Source organism: Myxocyprinus asiaticus, chromosome 22, assembly GCF_019703515.2.
Source record: "Myxocyprinus asiaticus isolate MX2 ecotype Aquarium Trade chromosome 22, UBuf_Myxa_2, whole genome shotgun sequence".
In the NCBI taxonomy this organism is placed as follows: domain Eukaryota; kingdom Metazoa; phylum Chordata; class Actinopteri; order Cypriniformes; family Catostomidae; genus Myxocyprinus; species Myxocyprinus asiaticus.
The window spans coordinates 43205571-43228496 of NC_059365.1; the positions used below are offsets into that span (position 1 = coordinate 43205571).

General features: G+C 41.0%; 1 protein-coding gene across 1 annotated transcript; it reads left to right on the forward strand.

Annotated features, from left to right (window-relative positions):
- The first annotated feature begins 281 nt into the window (after nucleotides 1-281).
- On the forward strand, nucleotides 282-15459 carry LOC127413353 (glutathione S-transferase P-like). Its single transcript, XM_051650445.1, has 6 exons — nucleotides 282-391; nucleotides 8577-8668; nucleotides 12371-12458; nucleotides 12665-12768; nucleotides 14578-14679; nucleotides 14837-15459. Exons 2-6 carry the CDS (start codon nucleotides 8591-8593, stop codon nucleotides 15023-15025), a joined length of 561 nt encoding a protein of 186 aa, XP_051506405.1. The 5' UTR covers nucleotides 282-391; nucleotides 8577-8590; the 3' UTR covers nucleotides 15026-15459.
- Nucleotides 15460-22926: the final 7467 nt, after the last annotated feature.

The following is a 22926-nucleotide window of genomic DNA, read 5'->3' on the forward strand; positions in this document are numbered from 1 at the left end:
AACAGCAAAATAATTCTGTGTTCTTCATTGACGAACGTCTTGAAGAACCTGTAATAATGCTGAAAAGTCAATTAATAAAATAATAAATGCTGGGTTTCCCAGCAGAACATTGCTCAGAGCATCACACTCTCTCCACCAGCTTGTCGTCTTCCCACAGTGCATCCTGGTGCCATCACTTCCCCAGGTAAATGGTGCACATGTACACGGCAATCCACGTGATGTAAAAGAAAACGGGACTCATCAGACCAGGCAACCATCTTCCACTGCTCCAAGGTCCCGTTCCGATGCTCGTGTTCCCATTGTAGGTGCTTTTGGACAGGGGTCATCATGGGCACTCTGACCGGTCTGTGGCTAAGCAGCCCCATACACAGCAGGGTGTGATGCACTGTGTGTTGTGACACATTCCACCCGTAAATATCATTAAAATGTTCTGTGATTTGTGCCACAGTAGACCTTCTGTCAGTTCGGACCAGACGGGATAGCCTTCGTTGCCCTTGGGCATCGATGAAACTCTGTCACCGGTTTGTGGTTTATCTGTCCTTGGACCACTGTCAGTAGGTACTCACCACTGCTGACCAGGAGTAATCAATCAAATCAAATCAAATCAAATCACTTTATTGTCACACAGCCATATACACAAGTGCAATGGTGTGTGAAATTCTTGGGTGCAGTTCCGATCAACATAGCAGTCGTGACAGTGATGAGACATATACCAATTTACAATAACATCAAATTAACACAACACAATTTAAACATCTGTTATACACATAATTACACTCAACAGTATACAAATAATAACATACACTGTACAGTATACAATACGCACTATATAGATACACATTATTCAATAAAAATAAAAAATAAAAATATATAAAAAAGTATATATATATATAGAATGTACAGTATTGTACTGTATTGACATTCAGGCTGTCGGTTGATAGTCAGTTGTTAAGAGAGAACATAATATAATAATAATAATATAATTTATGACAGTCCGGTGTGAGATATAAGAGTAAGGGTAATAAAGTGCAGTGCTGATGTATTTTGATCGTGGGAGATCAAGAGTTCAAAAGTCTGATTGCTTAGGGGAAGAAGCTATCATGGAGTCGGCTGGTGCGGGTCTTGATGCTGCGATACCACCTACCTGATGGTAGCAGTGAGAACAGCCCATAGCTCGGGTGGCTGGAGTCTCTGATGATCCTCCGAGCTTTTTTCACACACCGCCTTGTATATATTTCCTGGAGGGAGGGAAGCTCACCTCCGATGATGTGTCTGGCAGTTCGCACCACCCTTTACAGTGCTTTGCGGTTGTGGGCGGTGCTATTGCCATACCAGGCGGAGATACAGCCAGTCAGGATGCTCTCCACAGTGCAGGTGTAGAACCGTGTGAGGATGTGGCGGTTCATTCCAAACTTCCTCAGCCGTCTCAGGAAGAAGAGGCGCTGATGAGCCTTCTTCACAACGACTTCAGTGTGGATGGACCATGTGAGTTCCTCAGTGATGTGGACACCCAGGAACTTGAAGCTGCTGACTCTCTCCACTGGTGCTCCATTGATGGTGATGGGACTGTGTTCTCTGTCTTTTCTTCTGAAGTCCACCACAAGCTCCTTTGTCTTACTGACGTTGAGGGAGAGGTTGTGCTCCTGACACCAGTGTGTCAGAGTGTGTACCTCCTCTCTGTAGGCTGTTTCATCATTGTCAGTGATCAGACCTACCACCGTCGTGTCATCAGCAAACTTAATGATGGCATTGGAGCTATGTGTTGCCACACAGTCATGTGTGTACAAGGAATACAGTAGTGGGTTGAGAACACAGCCCTGCGGGGCTCCAGTGTTGAGGGTCAGTGATGAAGAGATGTTGCTACCTATTCTAACCACCTGGCGTCTGCTTGACAGGAAGTCCAGGATCCAGCTGCACAGCGAGCTGTTTAAGCCCAGAGCCCGGAGTTTCTCATCTAGCTTGGAGGGCACTATGCTGTTGAATGCTGAGCTGTAGTCTACAAACACCATTCTCACATAAGTGTTCTTTTTTTCCAGGTGGGAGAGAGCAGTGTGTATTGTAGATGCAATGGCATCATCAGTGGAGCGGTTGTTGCGTTAAGCAAACTGCAGCGGGTCAAGAGAGAGTGGCAATACAGAGCAGATGTAATCTCTGATTAGTCTCTCAAAACATTTGCTGATGATGGGGGTCAGAGCAACAGGATGCCAGTCATTTAAACAAGTTATTTTTGATTGCTTTGGAACAGGCACAATGGTGGATGTTTTAAAGCATGTGGGGACTACAGACAAAGAGAGGGAAAGGTTGAAAATGTCCGTAAAAACACCAGCCAGCTGGTTCGCGCACGCTCTGATGACGCGGCCCGGAATGCCGTCTGGGCCAACGGCTTTGCGGATATTCACCTGTCGGAAGGATCGTGTTACATCCGCTACAGAGACGGAGAGTGAACTAACCTCTGTAGCTTCAGCCGCGAGAGCTCTCTCCACGAGGGTGGTGTTATTTGCCTCGAAACGAGCATAAAAAGTATTTAGCTCATCCGGTAGAGAGGCAGCGGTGTTCATGGCAGAGTTTTTATTCCCTTTAAAGTCCGTGATGATGTTAATTCCCTGCCACATGCTTCTAAACTGGTGTTAAACTGTCCTTCAATCTTACTCCTGTACTGGCGTTTTGCGGTTCTGATAGTTTTTCGGAGGGCATAACTGGCTTGTTTATGCTCCTCCACATTCCCGGAATTAAAAGCGGAGGTCCGCACATTAAGTGCCGCGTGAACATCGCTATTGATCCAAGGTTTCTGATTCGGATAGATTCGTACAGTTCTGGTTGGAACGACGTCCACTACGCACATTCTGATGAAACACATTACGCTATCAGCGTAAAGCTCGATGTCGTCATCAGAGGCGGACCGGAACATCTCCCAGTCCGTGTGATCAAAACAGTCTTGTAGCGTAGAATCTGATTGGTCCGACCAGCACTGGATCGTTCTGAGGGTGGGTGCTTCCTGTTTCAGTTTCTGACTGTAAGCGGGCAGAAGCAGAATGGAAGAGTGGTCCGATTTGCCAAATGGTGGGCAGGGGAGGGATTTGTAGCCATCCCGGAACGGAGAGTAGCAATGGTCCAAAACCCGGTCCAGTACCCCACAAGCCTTGCCGTTTCAGAGATACTCTGAGCCAGTCGCTCAGGTCTTTACTCCAGCATTCAACACGTTGACTATGAGAACTGACTGTTTGTTACCATCTAACCCAGACCTTGACATGTGGCCTTGTTAGGAGATGATCAACATTATTTGCTTAACTGATATTCTAATATTGGCAATGGTGTTTGAGCCCCACCCTTTTAGGCGCAAAGCTGTCCGCTATAAAAGCAGGTGCACAAACACCATTCCTCAGAATTTTCTGACTGAGGAACAAAGAGCGCATCGCTCGCACCTCAAAGAACTCTGAGTCTTGTAGTGCAGCATTGTAATGTCTTATTCTCTGCGTCTCAGGGAACCAAGGTTATGTATGTAACTGAGACTTTTCCTTACGACACAGCACACTTGACATTGCATTCTGCTAACGCATATGGGGAACAGAATTCCATCACGGCGCAATACACAACATAACCATCCCAGAGAGGAAACATGACACCGCAGTCTTGCGGGACAGCGACCGACACGGGTATGGTGCAAGTGAATGACCCTCATGGTCAGCCAGGAGCGGAACACTCAAAATATATATATGAACTATGGTCATGTGCAAATCAACAGAGTCCAGAGGCTCGAAGGAGGGCCCTGCAAGAGCTTTTAGGAGGCCAAGGTGGATTTAATCGTCTTTCTCCTCTAAGGAAATTTATGATTAAATCATGTTTGCCTATAGTGGCTCAGGCAAACTATATGCAGATATAGTCGCCACATAAACTTTGAGCATTGACGGAGTGAGTCCTGTGTCTAATCGCTCTTGAAGAAATATGACAATTTCATGTACTGGGTCTTTGCCATGTGAAAGACACCAATCAGTGAACACATTCCATTTTAGCACGTAGAGGCATCTTGTGGATGGCACTCTGACCAGTAAAATGGTGTTCATGACTGAATGCATCAGTTCTGGCGCGTTTAGCATGCTTTGTTCAAAGGCCATACATGTGGGCTTCACAGCTCTGGCTGGAGATGCCAAACCGTGCCTTGTGTTTGAGAGAGATGATCTTTCTTCAGCTGTATTTCCCATGGAGGCCCATCCAGTATTTCTACCATCTCCAGAAACCAGGACTGGTTAGGCCATTTCGGCTATTCCCGTCGGCACAGGGCTTGCGCTGAGGTGGCTGTCTTTTGCCATTTGGGCCACGGCTTGCATGGCTTTACCAGGGGCTCGATGGTGACATTTGGCAGACAGAGCGGGAGCGAGCCATTTGTGATGAAGTCCTGCCCTGTTTTGGCATACAATGTCCCATAGCCTGTGATTGTTGCATAGCGCTCAGCAATTCTATTCACAGAGCCCCCAAAAAGGCCAGCTGGAGACACCGCAGCATCAAAAATAGCAGCTTTTCCCATGCTACACATTTCCGTGATGGTCAGCTAAATGTGACGATCCAGGATGCTCATTGACTTGCCAATGGCCTGTGCAGTGGCTTTCATGGCTCACAGCACTAAGCCCGTAGTGGTGCGGAGCTCTTTGAACGTCTCTGGATTGTAGCCTTGCTTGTCCATTTCTTTGAGGAGCAAAGCTTGGAAAACTTGGAGCACCATCATCACGTGGAGTGCTGAACCAATTCAGCCCACTGCTAAGTATGCTCTTCCAGACAGTGTGGACATTAGTCGACATGGCTTAGAAAGATGAATGGGGCGTGAGTTCCACAACCTGCTACTCACCAGGCAGAGATGTGCCTCTACCTCCTCTTTCAGGGGGGGGTAGTTGGACATAACTCTTGCTTTCCCGTGGTCCACTTTATTGAGAAGAGTGGAATCGTTGTGTGAGTGAACTGAATATGGCATGTGGCAGGATTTTGTAAGTTCGTTGTGAACTTCCGGCAAGAGCGGGGCAGATCTGCAGAATGCAGTCGCTTGACTGTGTCCGGACTGCACAAACCATTCATCAAGGTGAGATTTTTCAGGTTTCTCCAGAGATTACTCAAGACCAAGCTCTTTGACCGCCCTTCAAAGGACACGAAACATCTCCTTTTCAGTGGCGTGTTCACACTCTTGACCCTCAGTGGGGAAGGGGCAGCAGTGTCATCCATTGGCCACTCACCTGTTGCAGCGAGAGGCATAACATCATCATCCCCAGCGTCAGAACCGCCAAACGTGATGAGGCGGCGCGCTCAGAGGGCTGAAGCTCGTCACGCACATACTGTATCGGCATAGACGCAGTACATGGAGATTGAGGGGCTCGTGGGGCCAGTATGAGGTCCACCTCAAATTCATCCTGCTCAACCTCATGGCCCCGCCGTGCCTCCTCGTGTGATCCCTCCGGTGTCACAGAAGAGGCGGGAGGGCGCGTGAGGCTGAATTGTCCCTCAGAACGAGGGCGATTCACGAGCGAAGCGTCTTGCAACTCATGCCCTATGAGAGCTGTCTCTGTGTGGGCGTGGCCCAGACAGTGAATGCAGCTCTCATGCTAATCTGATGGCGGGATGTGTCCCTAGAATAAGAAAACACTTAAGGAACAAAAAAAGACACGAACACACACACATATATATATATATGTATATTTATATATATATATATATATATATATACACACATACATATACACAATAACACAATAGCTTATATTGATACAAAATCTCCTGCCGAAGTGCTGCAGGAAATCAGGAAGCTGAAGCGGCCTGTTCACAAGCGAAGCGTCAAAGCAGAGTAAATATTCGCTGGAACACTGCAAGGGAGCGGAGAGTCTTGTCGTTGCCATGAAGATCCCGCCCGCTGACTCATGTATGTCGACGGCGAAGTAGTAGAGGGCTTCTAGACGAGAGATTAATCGCTGTCGTGAAAGAAGAAAACTCGCGCGCTAGCTTTTATAGCAGACAGCTTCGCACCTAAAAAGACAGGGCTCAAACACCATAGCCAATATTAGAATATTGGCGTTATTGTAGAGAGGTTTGAACACTAGGTTGTGTAGAAGGACACTTCCCATATGTGTTAGCAGAACACAATGTCAAGTGTACTGAGTCGTAAGGGAACTGTGCATATGGTGACTCAGCACATTAATGTGTAGCAATGTATTCACCTGCACTGTGAGAGCTGGACAGGAACAACAAGTTCTTATGTAAAAACAGTAAACACAGCCCCAAAGACTGACTGATGGCAGGTGAGGCGGAGGCTCATTTGTGTCAAGAATAACAGATAGCCTATGCATACAAATTTACAATATTTGAATAGATCCCATCTGTCCCTCCTTTCATGGTTGAAACATGCCAAGTCATAATGACTATTAGGTCAAACATTATTAAAGGCAGATTAATAATTTCTGGTCCTAACTAGAAATCACAAGAAATGAGTAAGTACATGTACTGATAACCTGCAGTCTGACAAACCTGAGTCATTGATAAAGTTGGCTGTGTTTGATACTAGAGGTGACACATGTATTATGTTCCATTTGTAGTGACTTCACTCAAGCTTTGGTATTTCCCTACAAGAGGTATGAATGTACGATTCACTGCCTTACTACTCACTGCAAGAATCAATACAATTCCTTTGCATTGCACAAGTGACTTTCAAAAATGTGCATGTATTACATTGTGACATATATTTGAAACAGATTCCTTTGTGAACGCATACAGTATTGAGGTATATTGTATGCTAAACAAGATTTAAAAAACGGTAAAAGTTTTATAGAGGAGAATCACATTCAAGGCAATTTTTTACATTTTCACAAACATTACACATATTGCGGCACTTCCGAGGTAAAATGCCCACGTGTGGCGCTAAAAGCAAGTTATATTTTTTTCAAACAGATGAGGTTTCTACAGTTAATGCTCTATTGAGTTTTAAAATTAACAAAATTGACCTCCCAACCCTAAACCTTAAACCTAACTGATAATGCCATCGCAAATGTGAGATGAAAAACGCAATTGTTGAAGCAACCACGTAATTTTGTGGTGCTTCTATGACATCTTCAGGTTCCGTGACAACTTGCATGCTCTTCAGGACTGTACCCCGGTCCTTTGCATAAGTTGAGCTATGGCGCAGTTTGATCACATTTAAATAAGTATGTAAAAGTAGTTAAAGGTGCACTCAGTAACTTTTGTCTTTGTGTCATCTTGGACTTACATTGACACCTAGTGGCTTGGATGCAGCATAATTTAAAATCAATAGTTTTCTGTTTCAGATGCCATTGTAAAAATGTAGTATTCACAGTCAGCCATGATTACTTAATCAATGAGTGAAAGTGTCAAATAAAAGGACGGTTACTGAGATTAAGCAAGTAATATCATGTGCTGGTCATGTAATTCTAAAATGGCAGCCCCCATGTGTGGACCCTCTCCATGTAGAATAAAACAGCTTTTATAAGGTTACTGATATGACTGGAGTCTTCATTTTAATGTGAGTGCTCATGACTTCATACTTATATTGCAAAATTACAATTCATGTCTTTAGGAGTTCAACTTTTTTAATGAGGAAAAAATGACACCTGTGCACCTCGTACAATAAGCCACGTAAAAAATAAAAAGTATTGGTATAACGTGATTCTATGACACCACTGATTCTATATCAAACCCTCTAGCACCACCAACAGTTAAAAATTGCACTTTGATTTCTGCTTATAACATTTGAACCATTAGGCCTAGAAATACAATTATTTTTTTCCACCATTTTGAATTTTGCTTTTTCAAACTCCTCCTACAAATTTATTCTGATCTTCACTTAATTTGGGGTGGATAATCTTGAGCTTGAGAGTGCTGGTCAATTGTTATATATAGCTTTTTGATTTACCAAATTATTCATGTGTAACACATCAATGAATTTGACAGCAAGGATGCCAAATATTAAGTGTGGCTATATCTTGTAAACGTTTTGGTGAATTGAAACGAAACTTGGTATATGTCATTACCACCATACCCCAAGGGTACCTGAAATGTTTAGATGCAGAGGCACTTTCTCATCGAGAAATCAAAAAAAACAAAAAACAAAAAAAAAAATAAAACAAAAAAAAAACAATATTGGAATTTTTGTTTATAACTTTTGAATTATTCAGCCTTATATTTTGAATGACTTGAGGGTACCATAAGAGTTTGGAGAGAGCACCATAATGATGGAATTGAAATCATAGTCTTTTATTTCTTTGGATTAAGCTTAATGCAATGTACATGATCCCACTGTTTTATTCTCCCAAATGTTATTCACTTACCAGATTATTTTACAATGAATGGAGTAAGTGCAAGATGTAAATATTTGTCTTGCTTCCTGAGATCCATTATGCAGATGTTGAGAAGGATGTCATGTCCTTGTCTTTTGGTAATAGTCATGGTTCCCACCCTTTTTGACCAATTCATTTCCATGATTTTACCATTACGTTTCCACAACTTTAAAATTCCCTGATATTTCCATATTTTCATGATCATGGGAACCCTGAATAGTATCTGGTGTTATGTTTCATCAGGTCGTGCAGAGTCTGTACGTTTGATGCTGACAGACCAGGGTAAACAGTGGGAAGAGATCATTGTAACTGGACAGACGTGGGGCACTCTAAAGAAGAGCTGTGTAAGTTAACCGATTACCTTATAATAAAACCTATGATTTTGGTTTGACAAATGCTAAGATTATAATCTTAAAACCATAACATTAAAAAATGTAAAGGCATTGCCGGGTTTCGGCACCAGTATAAAGGATCTCTGTTCATCTGGGAAAGGAGGACGCGGGAGCCTTAGACAGAACATCAAACTGAATACACAGAGACAGAGACAGGCTGGAAAATGATCATATATTACAAAAAAAATTGGGGGTAAAAAAAAAAAAAAAAACCTTTAAACTCCCAAACATTCCTTTTGCAAATAAAATAGAATAGAAGAACAGGGAGCCCTGCAACAGATGGTATGGCCCCCACAGAGCCCCCCACTGAACATCGGGTCAGTCTGGGATTACACGAAGAGACAGAAGCAATTGAGACAGCCTAAATAGATAGAAGAACAGTAGCAAATTCTTCATGAACCTTTGAACATCCTATCTGCCAACAACCAAGAAAAACTGTGTCCAGGTTTACCTTGGAGAATTGGTGCTGTTTTGAAGGCAAAGATGGTCACATCAAATATTGATTTAGCTTTTTTTATGTTCACTGGAATTTGTATGATGTTAACTGATAAATGAAAACTATTTATGGCATTATGTTTTAAGAAATCCTCACTATGCAACATTTATTTAACTTATGATGGATCTCCTGCTGTTGTGCTTGGTCCCGTAATTGCTGCTTGCAGCTGTATTTTGAATTTCTTATTGTAATTTAGTGTTCCTCATATTACACATTGTAATTGAAAAAAATATTAATGACCCATGATAGTTCTCTTTTTGTTCCAACTCTGTTATATTCAAAATGTATTGGGTTAGGGTTGAAGATCAGTGCAAAAATGTCTTGGCTAACACATATCATTCTACCACAACACATTATTTATGGTCAATATTCTTGTGCTTTGTGCCATAAATAATGTTTTCTGTAAAAAAATAAAATCACTATGATTCGTTTTTTATTTATTTATTTTTTTTGATAACAGGACTATTGAGCTTGACAAGCTGACTATAAGTATAAATATGATGACATAAAGACTGTAAGAGAAACTTACCTCTGTTTGAACCATGTGGTCAACAAAACCCCCATTATTTTAAGGGGGATCACAGTATAACAGTTTAATAGAAAGTGTAGGAAGGAACACATACAAATTCTTCATTTGCTCAGAAAATTCATAAACTACAGATAAACTACATAGAGTGAAAGCATGATATTTTATTATTAAAGGGGTCATGAAATGCTATTTTTTATAATTTTATTATCTTTCTTGTTTTATTTTTTATATTTTTTTTTGCATTAAAAAAGTCATAATTTAGTAATATATGATCATTTTCCACCTTGTTTTTGGCCCTCTGTCTGAAACAATCGATTTTGGCACAAAGGCCTCCTTAAAACTTAAATGTAAACACCCACTGTTCTGATTGGCTAACATTGTGCAGCCCCTCAAATTCAGCCATTTTTGAAACTCAATCTGAAGAGAATGAACAAGCTCCACAGCATTATAAAATTAAATTTCAGGGGTTACGCATAACGCACATCCAACACATTGCATCTGAATATATTAAACTGTTCATCTCAAGCACAAATGTTAACACTTACACCCTGTCTACACCTGACGTGAGAGTCGCACCGCATCTATTGCAATAGAACCCATTATTACCTGTGATGCTGTCTACCATGGAAGCGTCCGTGTGGCAGCGGGGGCGTGGTCAAGCATCTCTCCGGAGAGAGAAAGCGGTAAGGGCGCTTACTCCTGAGCTAAATTATGTCTAACACCTGTCTCTAATTCCAGTGAGCACGGGGAGAGCGGCATAAAGAGAGTGACACAACGCTCAAAGTGGGAGAGACTGGATATGACAGAGCTGAGCCAGAGTGACCATACCTGAATAGTGGAAGTTATTTGTAGAAGCAGTGTGTGTGTTAGTGTGGATAGAGTGTATGAACGTAACTATAAAGTGGTGTCGAGGAAGAGGGGAAATAAAAGCGTCACCTGAAAAAGGAAAACTGCTTCTCGCATCCTCTTTTACACTCCCCTGAGGGGGAGAGCGGCGGGGCACTGGAGTAGGGGAAGGTGTCGCCTCCCACACCCGGGGAACTGGTCTCAGGGGCTGGGTTCCTCCTCGTCTGCGTGGGGCAGGAACGGGACCTGGAGAGAGAGCAGACGAGAGAGAGAGAGGGGAGGGGGAAGAAACAGAGGGAGGAGAGAGAAGGTAGGAGGGATCTTCTGTCCTCGGGATCGCCACCATGTGGTCCTCCGCAAGTCGGATAGCTTCCTCCAACGACGCCGGGCGTTGGCACTGGACCCACTCCGCCGATCCTTTTGGCAGTCGAACTATGAACTGTTCCAGTACCACCTGGTCGATAATTCCCTGGACGTCGCGATCCCCCGCTAACAGCCATCTTCGGCAGGCGTCACGGAGCCGCTGGGCAAAGGCAAACGGGCGGTCAGAGCTTTCCAACTTCAAGCTCCGGAAGAGTTGGCGACTTTCCTCCGGAGTGCGACCAACCTGTTCCATTTTGCGCTGCACGCGCTGGCGCTACAGCTGGCAACAACACAAATAAACGGTTTAAAAAGTTTGTGTCGACGCGCCCGGTGTAGACAGCCTCAAGCCATTTCATTGTGTCAATGGACGGGCGCGGTGTAAACAGGGTGTCAGCACCATAAACTATAAAACAGTCATGACATTTGAAGTATTCATGAATGGAACGGTTTACTTACGTTTTTGATCGGGTGCAAGTATTTTTAACTGCCCCATCCTTCAATAACAGTTCCTTTGCAAAGCTTGAATCTTTTTATGATTGGTTCACAAGCAATCAACACAAAAAAAAAAAAACATGCAATCCATGCTGAAATATGCTGAAGACACATCCACATCCAGTTTCCAGTATCATTCTGCACTGAAATGCACATTGCCAGAAACGCATCTAAACAGTCAAAGATCCAGCATGTTTTCATACACCAATAATTAAAAATAGTGCATAAAGGCAAAAGAACGGGTCCATGACGTGTTTGTGCTCAAAACAGCAAGAGGCAGCAGCTGAATGACAGAGAGTTACTTTGCTTGTAAATGCATCTTATAAAAGTGGCCCGAGATATGTATCAAGTGGTCAAAGATGTCTGTCTGTGCATGTTTAAATGCCAAAATAATTTAAAATAGTCCAGATGGGTCCCCTTTAGTGTTAGTAATAGTTAGGCCACAGTAGTCTTTTTTGTACTTTTCTCTATGTTTACGAACTGAAGTACGAGTGGGCGGGGCCAATGGTGCAATAATTTTAAGTAGGCGTTAATGTTTTTCGCTGTAGAGAAGGTCATGAAATAATATACCCCAAATGACGTAGGGTTGTCGCGGAATAGAGAATGAGGCATTTTTGCAGCTTGGTTTCAATAAATGCTTTTACTGAATTGGGAATTCAGTTTTGAGCTCTGAAATTTACAGTACGTTTTTATAGTAGAATGACCTCTTATATGTCAAAATTTGATTCCTCATGACATGACCCCTTTAATAAAGGCAAATTGTTGATAGAATAAAATATGTAATATAATACACTTCAAAAATTTACATTTAATTATAAAATTATTTAGCATTACACATTAAACAGAGTTAAATCTGTATCAAATAATGTCACGTGAAAATTTGTCTCTCTCGCTCTTCCTCTCTCTGTGTGTGTGTTTGGCTAACCAGCTTTTTGGCCAGCTGCCTAAACTGGAAGACGGAGACTTGACTCTTTTCCAAACCAATGCAATTCGACACTATTTGGCACGCAGACTTGGTAAGACAATAAATGAACCAATGCTTGACCTGAACTGTTTGCTTTACTTTTCTCCTTTTTATCTTTCCAAGAAGTTTGTTGCACTAGGCTACAGCAAGTTTCCTTGTATAGACTACTAAAAAGATTTAATTTCTAATACTGCACACTACATATATAATATGGTAAATATAAACCTTCTATTGCATCTCTCTCTCTCTGTACTGCAGGGGTTTATGGGCAAAATGAAAAAGAAACTGCTTTGATTGACATGATGGATGAATCGCTAACAGATCTTGAGGCTAAATACATGAAGCTCATCTACCAAGAATATGTGAGTTAGTCCTCTACAAATATATAATAACATAATAGTAATAAAATAATATATTGTCCTCAAAGCACTACAAGCCGGCATATAAGGCTGCATAACCGCTGCTCTCATTGGCCAATTACATTTATATCCATAATTTGGCTGGTTAGCTTTAACAGTTAGCCCCTACTGGTTGATGCCATAACTGCACCATTCTGCTGCCGAAAAGCATCTTTCTCCATTGACGGCCATTCAAAACTGGCCTGTACGCTGACAGTATGAATATAATTGTAAGCAACATATAAATCGCAAATATTTCATTATATTATAGTAGATGTTTTGCCAGTGAAAAATGTATGAACTTTTAAAGACAGGCCTGCCATGAGCTCTGAGGTTGTTCATCAATGGTATGCTCCTGTTTAAACCATCAGTGCACATTATTTCAACTTCATTTTAAAAACATTGTTTAATAGAAGAATTCTAATAAAACTAAAATGTATTTTTTCTATACTTAAAATCTATAACTTTAAATCAATATTTTTATACTTTCACATCATTTATAATTTGCAGTGCTTCATTGGCAGTGCTTTATGGGATTGCAGTTCATGCCCTAATAGACTTAAAGACATCAAGTACGCAGTCTTGAACCTTTGTCTTTTGTCTGGTTTTCAAATACCTTTTAACCTCTTGAGACCCTGCTTCCACATACGTGGACATTACATTTTGGCTTCGCTATATGCAACACATAATTTAATTAAAACCAACTGATCTTAGTTCAGGAGACTCTGGGCTTTCAGTAAAGGGTTAAACTTACGACGCACAGAATCATGTGATCACATAATATGGCGTCGATCACAGAGGAGTTTGTGTTTGGGAGAAATGCCAACAAAACTACATCTGGTAAGAAACCTAATAAAGTTTTTACATTTTAACCTGTTTGAGTCTCTAGTTTCAGAAGATATGCCTTTTTTCTTTTTTTTTTTTTTTTTGAGCGATTTATCATGAAACGGCACACTGTTAAACACAATGACCACATTTGTGGACTGTATGCTCAGTTTCAGTTAAAATATCCTATATTCACTGTGCATTATCACACTGAGAATCAATGGATGCATCCAAAAAACTGGAAAAGGTTGCTTTCAGAGGCTTTATATGGAGTTAGGATGAAAATAAGGTGAATTTCAAACTGTTCTGAGACCACCGCTGACAGACAGCACACTAGAGGTTAAGTCATTCACTAAACAGGGATCAGTGGAACAACGAAGCATCCTGTTACTTTCTATGCAGCTAAAGTGCATTCACTCCAAACTTCCTATTAAAAGTTCAGTTTCAGGCTACAGATGATGTTTGGATCACTCAACATGTTTGACAGACATGGGACAATGATAATCAGTACATAGATTCAGAATTTATAATGTATAAATGTATGGATAATGGATAACATCATAAACAATTTGATTAATAAAATCTGACTTTCTATAGCTTGGTATTATTTAAAATTTCACAACTTAGTCCCGCTGTCCATATATGTGGACATATATATATATATATATATATATATATATATATACACACACACACACACACACACACACGTATAGGAGGTACCTCCAGAGACCCCTGCGTGACTGCTGTGTGCTTTTCCATCCCCCTTTTGATTTGTAACTATATATATATATATATATATATATATATATATATATATATATATATATATATATATATATATATATATATGAAAAAAATCGACACTGTTGCGCTCTATCAAGATGAATGAGAAACCAAATAGTTCTCTCCAGATATCATAGACTTTCTTGATTGTATCTTTCTCAGGAGTCTGGAAAAGACAAATATCTGCAGGAACTGCCTCAAAACCTTGCCCGATATGAAAACATTCTGAGCTGCAACAGAGGAGGATTTCTGGTTGGCTCACAGGTGATGTAATTTTTTTTTAAGTTAAATTAACAAATTTAAAGAAAAACTCTAACCTCAGAAAAGGAGCGTGTTGCTCACAACCCACACATATGCTAACACTTACTTTCTTAAATACGTTTTCTTTGAATAAAAAGATACCTCTGTTTTTCATCCACAGATCTCTTTGGCAGACTATATTTTGTTGCTGCTGCTCTTAAATAATCAGGTTCTCTCTCCATCCTGTCTGGACTTGTTTCCCATCCTGAAGAGTTATCTGGACAGACTGTGTTCTAAACCTAACCTAAAGTCCTACCTCCAGAGTGATGCCTTCAAGAACAGTCCCATCAATGCCAGTGGAAAAAAGTGAATACATTAATTTGAATTGTCAGTAAATCTGAAAACTCTTTTGCCAAATGAAATGTGTCAAGTTACTCATTTTCTAACTCAGTTATCTGTCTTATATTATCTGAATGATCATTTGTCTTTAATATGGGAAATAGGTAATACATAATCGAATAATAGCAAAGACAGATTGTTACTGCCTCCTAAAGCTGTCAATATTGCTCAAATAAATTAGATTTCCTTTATTTAAATAAACTGTGTGTGTTTGGTAACAGTGATGGGAAGTTCAACTCATTTCTGTAAATTAGTTCTTTTGAACAGTTCATTTCATTGAACCGGTTGAGAAAAACGATTCAGCGGTTCTTAAATGTCATCACCTAATTACATCATCTTATGGTCCCTGACATCCAGGCGTACATTACATATGCTCTTAAGCGTTCCCCCCAAAAAAAAAAAAACATTTAGGCATTTGTAAATTGTAATAATATAGGTGTTTATTTTAATTTCATGTGTCCCAGTTCAGTTTGTAACAGCCATGATTCAGCTCATGAAATCCTAAATATAATTTGAATTTACAATAATAATAATAATAATAATAATAATAATAATAACATTAATACAAAAATTTATTTACATCCCTTTACTGAAGGTGTTTTGCATGTTTTAATGAAATGCTTTTTATTAAAACATCTCTGTTTCATATATTTGTTGATGTTTATAAAATAATGTAATAAAAATCTCCAGTATGTTTAATTTGTTAAAATTTCTGCTATTAAAGTAACTTACTTAAAATCCCTGGTCACTCCAAAAGCTCTTTCTGTTCTATTGGCATTGTCAACTCCACTCAGATCTAATTCAGTCTGATTAGTTAACAAATCATTCAGTTTTTGTGACTCGGTTGATCCAACTCAAAGGAACAGTTTGTTCACGAATCACACATCTCTATTACACTAACCAAAACATGTAACTGAGACACACACACACACATACACAATAAGAAATAAAGGAATAGTTCAGAGAAATATGAAAATTCTGTCATCATTTACTCCCCTCGTGACATTGGGGCGTTCAAACGAAAACTCGTTTGTTTATCTAAAAACAGGTCCTCCACAGCAATAGCAACAACCGACCACAACACATCTGCACACAAAACAGAGAACAGAACTTACTAAACATGTCTGAAGAGTTTGTAGTCGAAGATTTGATGCATTTTTATGCCCAGCCTTATTTCTTTGAAAGTTTTTGGACCAATGCCAGTTCACAGCGGATGGAGTTACCTGCGCGATGCCGAAAATAGAAAACAGAATGTATCGACAGAATGTCTCGTCGCAGCTGGTTAGGACAAAAAGTCTCATTACCATAGAAAATATACCTTTTATCACGTGTCTTTTGCCGTCAGGTTAGGACACGGTGTGACTGTGGCTGCCTGTAGCCTTCACTATGTTTCTGTTTGATTTCCAAGTACTCCATTCAAAAAAATAAGGCTGGGTATAGAAATGCATCAATTCCTAGACTTAGGAATTGATGTTTAGTAAGTTCTGTTCTTTGTTTTGTGTCCAGCTGTGTTGTGTTCTGTTGTCACTATCGCTGTGGAGGACCTGTTTTTAGATAAACAAAACAAGTTTTCGCTTGACCGCCTCAGTGCCGCGAGGGCGCTGCGTGAAATTTTGCTCTCGTGCCCTATCATGAACGCTTACAGGAGGTCAACAGTCAGTGAACATTTTCACTAAATAATACATTAGATTTCAGTTTGTTTCTCACCAAATCTTATCGTATGCTTTCATAACAATCATGTGTCTCATGGAATAATTTATTAGACTTCTGAATTATACTTTTATGTACTTTTGAAGCTTGAAGAGGTAGTCACCATAAACTGCCATTGTATGACATCACTGATTTTTTTTCACAATTTCTCCCTTTTTGTTAAGAAAAAAAAGAAAGTCATATAGGGTTATAACAACACAGGGGTGAGTAAACAATGACTGAATTTTCATTTTTGGGTGAACTATCCCTTTAATATGGCATTGTACTGTAAATATAAGGGCTAGTTAATAAAGGGCTGTAATGTCTGGACCTCCAAGACTTATGGAAAAATTATGGACAGTTTTACTGCTGTGTAATGTATGTTCTGTTTGAATGATGTTTGACATTAGGAAATAAACTGGATAATATAATAGGCTCATATAAATAAATAGGCTCATCAACTTTTAAAAGGTGGAGATAAAACATATTTTTGCTGTTGACATAAGCAACAAAATACTGTCACTTGATGCATGCTCTTATACTTGAAAACCATTAACAAAACTATGCAAGATATAAGAAAATGTGGCCCAGGATACATTAAATACAGGTTATGTTTTTTTTATATGGTGGGTTGCCACTTGATATCCAATGTAAATCTGGGTTCTGAAGCAAAACCAGTTGAGAACCACTGATTTAGGGAATTGACTTTTGGTGGAGTTTTATTTGTGGACCATACATAATAAACTCAAATACGATAAATAGGTAATTATAAACAGTATACATAATTATACACATTATAAAAAAATTTAAAAAATCAATTTAAGTATTAATCTTGAGTTCAAGATGACGGCGAGTATGGCTGCTGCGTTGAGAGCTCCGACCCAGTGTCATACTGCTATGTTGCTTGGAACCGCACCCAAGACTTTCACCCACTGTTGCACTTGTGTATATGGTTGAGTGACAATAAAGGGATTTGATATGATTTTATTTGAAAAAACATTGACCACCATGCCACACCACCATCAAAAAATGGTCTCTATTAATGTAATTAAATATGTAATTTGCAGTGATAACTGCAATTTTGCATTTGTAGTCAGAATAGTTGTGGTTTAGTGTGCTTCAAAACCTTGCAGAAATGACAGTGCGGTATGTGTCCACCCTTTATGTAATCAAATCCAATACACAGAATGGATGTTTAATAATCCATTTAAACTATGAATTATGGTGGCTTAGTACTTTAGTGACTGTTTTTACACTAGAGCTTAACAGGAACAACCTGTTCTTATGTAATAACAGCAAACAGAGTCCCAAAGACTAACTGATGGTAGGAGAGGTGCTAGATATTTCTCCGTCTGAGAGCCTCCTTTAGGGTGTTGATTCGATACCCCCCTTTTTGTGTTGCTTTTGTTGCATACCCTGATTTTGCACCACTGTGTATTATGTTCTGTTTTTAACAACTTCACTCAAGCTTTAGTACTGTCCAGTAAGAGATATTAATGAAGGAACAATTCATTTCCACAATTCTCATTCTATAATCCACTTCCTTTGCATTGCACAAGTGTGTGACTTTCAAGAATGTACATGTATTGCATTGTGATGTTTAGAGTACAACTTATTATCATCATACAAATTTACAGGTGAGAGCTCACCAAGCTGGAATTTCAGTAAGCAGCAAAATTCGAAATCCTTTGCTTGAGCTTGTGTTTCCCGTCTCCCACATTCGGATGCGAATAAATGGAAGTGAATGGAGCACCTTCACTTCATATTGTTTTTACATGCTGTTTAGGGGTGGGGTTCACACTGACTGATCCAATCACAATGGAGATTAATTAGTTTATAGAATGCTTAAGATGTTATGAAATTCCAAATGTGTTTGAGATTAAAAGGAAATTGTGCACCCTTTTCTGAAGTGGTTATTTGGAGTATGCATTATCTTAATTTGTTACTCAAAAAAGCATCTTGCTGTCTCAAAATGATTTGCATTAGTTGACAAATTGTGCACTATAACTATTGCCCCATATCTACATGAAATCACTATAACCCATCCTAGGGGCCTTTTACCCCTAAAAGGCTACCATTTTTTAAAAACTGAATTTTAATCAAAACAACCTTCTGTTATTATTTCTTTGCACACAAATTATGTTGCTCCACTGATATTCAATAAAAAAAAAAAGTAAAAAAAAAAAAAAAAAAGATGTACCCTACAAACGTTTTTCCACATTAATTTTATTTTTCACTAAAAGAAATTATTATTAATTGAGACTCTGAAAAGGGTATATCCGCATACATTTTATCCCTTTCTGATGAGGAGGTGATTGCAGTTTGGTGACTTTCTGTTCCAGTGTTTTGATTGGCTGTTAAAAGCAGAGGTGGCACACATGAGCTGTGTCCGAAACCGCATACTGTCAGAGTATGTACTGTATTTGATGAAGGACACATTTCTTGGCAGGTAAAACAGTGCGCTCTTTTAGGTATCCATCCAGTAGAATGAATAGATTCCAGACATACTTCATCCAGAGACATGGGCATTGTATCTTGACCCAAATATATGACGTAAGAACAACAACTATGAAAAATATCTGCTCTGATTTTGTTAAATAAGCCTCATTTAAGCACGAGATTTGCATCATGCGTGAGCGTTCGCCTCTGACCGGAGTATACTTTGAGCTTTAGTCTCGAGTCGATCTACACTTCAAATCTCGGCAGAAATAGTAGGTCACCCGGGTATTTCTCGCTTACTGCTTCATGAATACTGTGGATTCGGCATACTCCATTGGCATACTGTTTTAGGCATACATTATAGTAGGGAAGTATGAATATTCAGACGCAGCAATGGTGTGGCCTCTTCTTCCGTCTCAGTGTGGAACTCATTTGCATAGTCTAAAGTTCAAAGTTAGAACAGTGTCTTAATGGTTTTACCAATGCATTGTTCACTTTCCAACCCACTTCCAAAATTGTCTTGATGATATACTGAACGAATAATCCAAATATGATAAGAAATAGATAGAACTATCACCAATACATTCATTGATATGTTAATGTCACACTCAAATACTGTACAACATTCAATTTATGGCAAAAAACACAGAACACCAGATGATACAGTATAAAATCTAACTTTTAATTACAATTTTTAAAATTTAATACAACATACCAAAGATAAAAAAAAAAAAAAATGAAACACAAAACAATTATAAATCAAAACAATTCATCCATGCATGGAAACCAAAATAAATAAATTCAGTCTAAAAACAATCCATTTACTTAGAACCAAGGCTCAGCATCTCCCTGGTTACAGCTGTTAAGCTCCTCCTACATCGGATGTCGTCACTCCGAACAGCAATCTCCGTTCATCACATAAGAGAGAAAATAATTTGCATCCGTGTAACATATTTACAATTTCACTCACGAAAGTGCAGTCTGAAATTCGTATGTTTCTTTAAGGTGTGATTAGAGTGCATTGATAACTCAGAACTGCCTTCTATCCAATCTTCTCTGCTTCCTCGACGCCGGCTCCAGCATTGCACCTCAAGTATAAAGCAATCCAGTAAGAAACATGCTTTACAAAGGATCGCTGAAAAAAACAAACAAAAAAAAAACAATGAAAGAAAGCTAACATCCCTTCAAAATATACTTGTGTGCGATGTATAGAGCAAATATCGTTCATACAGCAGAGACGTTGTTCCCTTGTGCCACCTCAAAACTGGGTCTCCACAAAGAAATCTGGTATCCCTTTTATCCAGTCTGCTCTAATATATCACAGTTATAGTCATTAGTCCCAGCTGGGGGTAATAAGTTCATGTCCAAATTGTCTCACATCCATCCTCTGGACCGGTTCCTGTTAACCGATCTGAAAGACGCGTTCTTTTATGTGCAGTTAGCCCCTTGTCACAGCCCATTCTTGAGATTCACCTTCAAGGGGATTGCATATCAGTTCAAAGTCCTGCATTTCAGCTTGTCCCTGGCTCCTCGCACATTTATGAAATGTGTTGATGCAGAGCTCACACCGCTGAGGCTAAGTGGTGTCCATGAATTGAACTAACTTGGCGAATGGTTGCTTTTAGCACAATTCGAGGAACAAGTGTACAAGCACAGGGATCTGTTAGTGGCCATGTTGGCACGTCTGACTGACCAATGCATTCAAACTATGCTCCGGTGCTTGACGAGTTCAAGCCAGGGGTAGCCCTATTGCTGCGACAGTTCCATAGGGTTTTGGGTTTGATGGCCACTGCGGCTGCATAAACCCTCTGGGCTTATTACATAAGAGGCCTCTCCAATACTGGGTCAAGAGTCCCTCGTTACATGTGGCGACATGTTCTCCCAGTGACGCACATTGTTAGCCATGCTAATTATGTGGAGAGTCCCTACATTCTATTAGAGGGCTGTTGCACTCGGCCTAGTGGCCAGGCACAAGTTGTCATGACAACCGGGAAGTAGCCGGGAAGTCCTGTGCTACGGCCATCTGGCCTTCGGCACCTGGACAGGTGCGCGAACTACGTGGCACATAAATCACCTAGAACTGCTTGCAGTCCGTATGGCTCTAAGAGTTTTTCGGACAGACGTGCAGGTTCATGGTCTGAACCGTATGGACAACACTGCAGTTGCAGCCCTGGAGAACAAGTACTGTCGCCTCTGGTACTCCATGACTCAAACTCTGCTGGGCTTGGATGCCCTAGTTTACAAATGGCCAGCAAAATGCAAGAACTGTATGCGTATCCTCCCGTTCATTAGCCTCACCAAGTGCTGTGCAAAATTCGGGAAGACAGGGAAACTGTGCTGTTGGTTGGGCTCAAGTGGCCCAAGCACCCTTGGTTCCCGGAGCTGGTAGAGCTGTTGGATGCCACCTGTGGAGAATTCCACTGAGGAGGAGAGATCTGCTCTCACAGGTGTAAGGCATTATCTGGCATATGCCTAAAAAGCTGTGGAAACTTGATGTCTGGCCCCTGAACTGGGCTCAACTCACACCGATGTGTTGACAGCCAGTCCTCCATACCATATTACAGGCCATAGCCCCCTCCACAAAGCAGCTGTATGCCTTAAAAATGGCAAGTTTTTGCTGACTTGTGTGAGGACCCAGCGAATTGCCCTGTGCAGACAGTGCTTCCCTTTTTTCAAGAGTGTTGGATGCAGAACTCACTCCAGCTATGCTCAAAGTACAGCATATTTTGCTGCTATAGCAACAGCCATGACCTTTTGGGTGGTTTGTCTGTGGGCAAACACAAGGTCTTCAAGTTCTTGCAAGGAGCGATACAGTTGAGGCCCTCTCGCACCACTACTGTCCCAGTCGGGGACTTAACATTGTACTGAATCTGCTTTTGAGTCCAACGTTTGAGCCACTCGATGCAGTAAGCTTAAGTGAACTCTCTCTATAGGTCACGCTGTTACTCGCTTTGGATTTGGTTAAAGTTGGGAGGGAGGAGGGATGTCCTCTCCGCTGCCATCCACCAGGGGAGCAGCCGCAGCCATTTGCCTGGGGACGGAGGGGTTGCTGCCGGTCGCCAACAGCCGGAGGAACTGCTGCCGTCCGCCGAAGAAGGGGAGGAGTGGATCCATCCACCAGGGGCTGGAGGACTCGCTGCCGTCTGCTGGGGGAGGAGCGAGCTGGCATTCACCAGAGGGCAGAGGAGCTGTTGAAGACCGGGTGACAATGCATCCGGGAGCCGGCGAGCAAGTTTTTCTCTCTCTCTTCTCTCTCTCTCTCTCTGTGGCTCCGCCTCGATCTTTCCCACTCCCCCTTCCCTCCCCTTGTCTCTCCCAGGGCTCCAAAAAGTGGGCAAGACCTGCCGGCAGGCACTGCCAGAAGGGCAACGCCCCCCTCCAGGAAAGGAGGGGAGTGCGTCATGCCAGGTGTTTCCCTGGCCTGAAACGAGCGATGGAGGAGTGTGACGAGGAGGAGGGCGGGCCGGCCCCTGAGGACACACGGCCGGGCCTGAATCGGGCTAATCAGCCGGGAGGGGAATAAAGACTAGCCGGAGGCACAAGTTCGATTGAGTGAGACGCACGCGGCCGCGTTGCATGTGTGTCTGTTCGTTTAAATATTTCTCTCTCTCTCTCCCTCTCTCTCTCTCTCCCTTTGTGTGTGTGTGGTTAAACAGCATTTTGACCAGGTACCTAAACTGGAATATAGAGACCTGACTCTGCCCAGACCAATGCAATTTTACAACATTTGGCATGAAAACTAAG

What these genes read in the sequence shown, in the direction of transcription:
- LOC127413353 (XM_051650445.1), top strand. Translation starts at nt 8,591, where the DNA reads ATGCTGACAGACCAGGGTAAACAGTGGGAAGAGATCATTGTAACTGGA. An exon ending in CTATTTGGCACGCAGACTTG is followed by an intron (nt 12,459 to 12,664) that starts GTAAGACAATAA and finishes TCTGTACTGCAG; the next exon opens with GGGTTTATGGGCAAAATGAA. An exon ending in AGCTCATCTACCAAGAATAT is followed by an intron (nt 12,769 to 14,577) that starts GTGAGTTAGTCC and finishes TATCTTTCTCAG; the next exon opens with GAGTCTGGAAAAGACAAATA.